At 38.3% G+C, this 1,158-nt stretch overlaps 1 protein-coding gene across 1 annotated transcript in view; it reads right to left on the bottom strand.

The window, feature by feature from the left end:
* The window catches only part of wdsub1 (WD repeat, sterile alpha motif and U-box domain containing 1), a 17,042-nt gene that overhangs the window by 10,828 nt on the left and 5,056 nt on the right, over positions 1 to 1,158 (bottom strand). The window contains exons 7-9 of the mRNA XM_014002980.1: positions 803 to 909; positions 682 to 708; positions 550 to 576 (exon numbers count right to left, since the gene is read on the bottom strand). Coding sequence (XP_013858434.1) covers positions 550 to 576; positions 682 to 708; positions 803 to 909 — 161 coding nt within the window. The remainder of the gene's footprint in view (positions 1 to 549; positions 577 to 681; positions 709 to 802; positions 910 to 1,158) is intronic.

Here is a 1,158-nt window from a genome sequence, read left to right as displayed (position 1 = left end):
TATATATACTCTATAAATATTTGGTATGTACCCTAAAGATATCAAGTATGTATAAACCAGGTACTAAATGGGCATGTATCCAATAAATTCACTTTTTTATTTGTACCCTATAAGTACTAAATAAATACACTTCATTTTACCCGATATGCACCCAGTAAGAAACAAAACGTACCCTGTAAGGACACTGTACATATCCAGTACATATCTGAAAGAATAAAATATGGAACCAGTACCTGGTATGTACCAAGATATTTATGGGCACTTGGATAGTAAGTACAGAGTATTGTACCATCTGGGATACATATCCTCTAATTACAGAGTATGAATCCTGTAAATATTGGGTACATAAATATAAATATCTCTGAAAATAAACACTCTAACATCGATTCAAGATGGCCGCCACAACCATCTTGGTTTCACAGAAACTGAACTAAAGTTTGGTTGGTAGTAGCTGAGGGTCATCCTCAACACAAACTGCGAGCTAACTTTAGCGTGTCAGCAGGTGACGCTGCTTACTGCTGCAGTGAACAGGTTTTATCTTTTCCTCACCTTCACTCGATGTTTGTGCAGATTCTTCTACAACAAAAGAAAAATTTATTTAAAAGATCTGACAAACAAAACAAAGGCACGAAGTAAAACAGATAAAATGTCAGAAAAATAATAATAAAAAAAAAAACAGACCGGGCAGCGACTTTCCACCTTTCTGTTCTACCGTGAGAAACAAAACAGAAACAAAATAATTACAAAAACAAATATTATTTTATGTTTTTGTACTCAGGTTAAAGGTTGGTATGTCTCTCACCGGTTCCCCGGCAGCCGTCCTCCAGCCTCCAGATGTTCACAGATTTATCCATCGACCCCGTGGCGATCAGCGGGGAGACAGGAGAGAAGCAGCAGGCCGTCACGTACCTGTGGCAGGAAAACCACAGCAGTATTTAAACTACTGTAGTATTTAAGCTACCGTAGTATTTAAACCATTGTAGTATTTAAACCATCAGAGTATTTAAACCATGGACAACAGAGCTGCTTCATGGAAGAAGAACCTCAGTTTAGCCTGTTAGCCTTTGCGCTAGTGCTGACGCTATATTGCCTTATACTGTATGCATTAGCTCTGCGCTAGCGCAACAAACAAGCTAAACTGAGGTCCTCCATCTATAT

Source organism: Austrofundulus limnaeus, unplaced genomic scaffold, assembly GCF_001266775.1.
Source record: "Austrofundulus limnaeus strain Quisiro unplaced genomic scaffold, Austrofundulus_limnaeus-1.0 Scaffold16, whole genome shotgun sequence".
Lineage (NCBI taxonomy): Eukaryota > Metazoa > Chordata > Actinopteri > Cyprinodontiformes > Rivulidae > Austrofundulus > Austrofundulus limnaeus.
The sequence above is the reverse complement of the archived record's forward strand: the minus strand, read 5'-3'. Positions and strand labels throughout refer to the sequence as shown.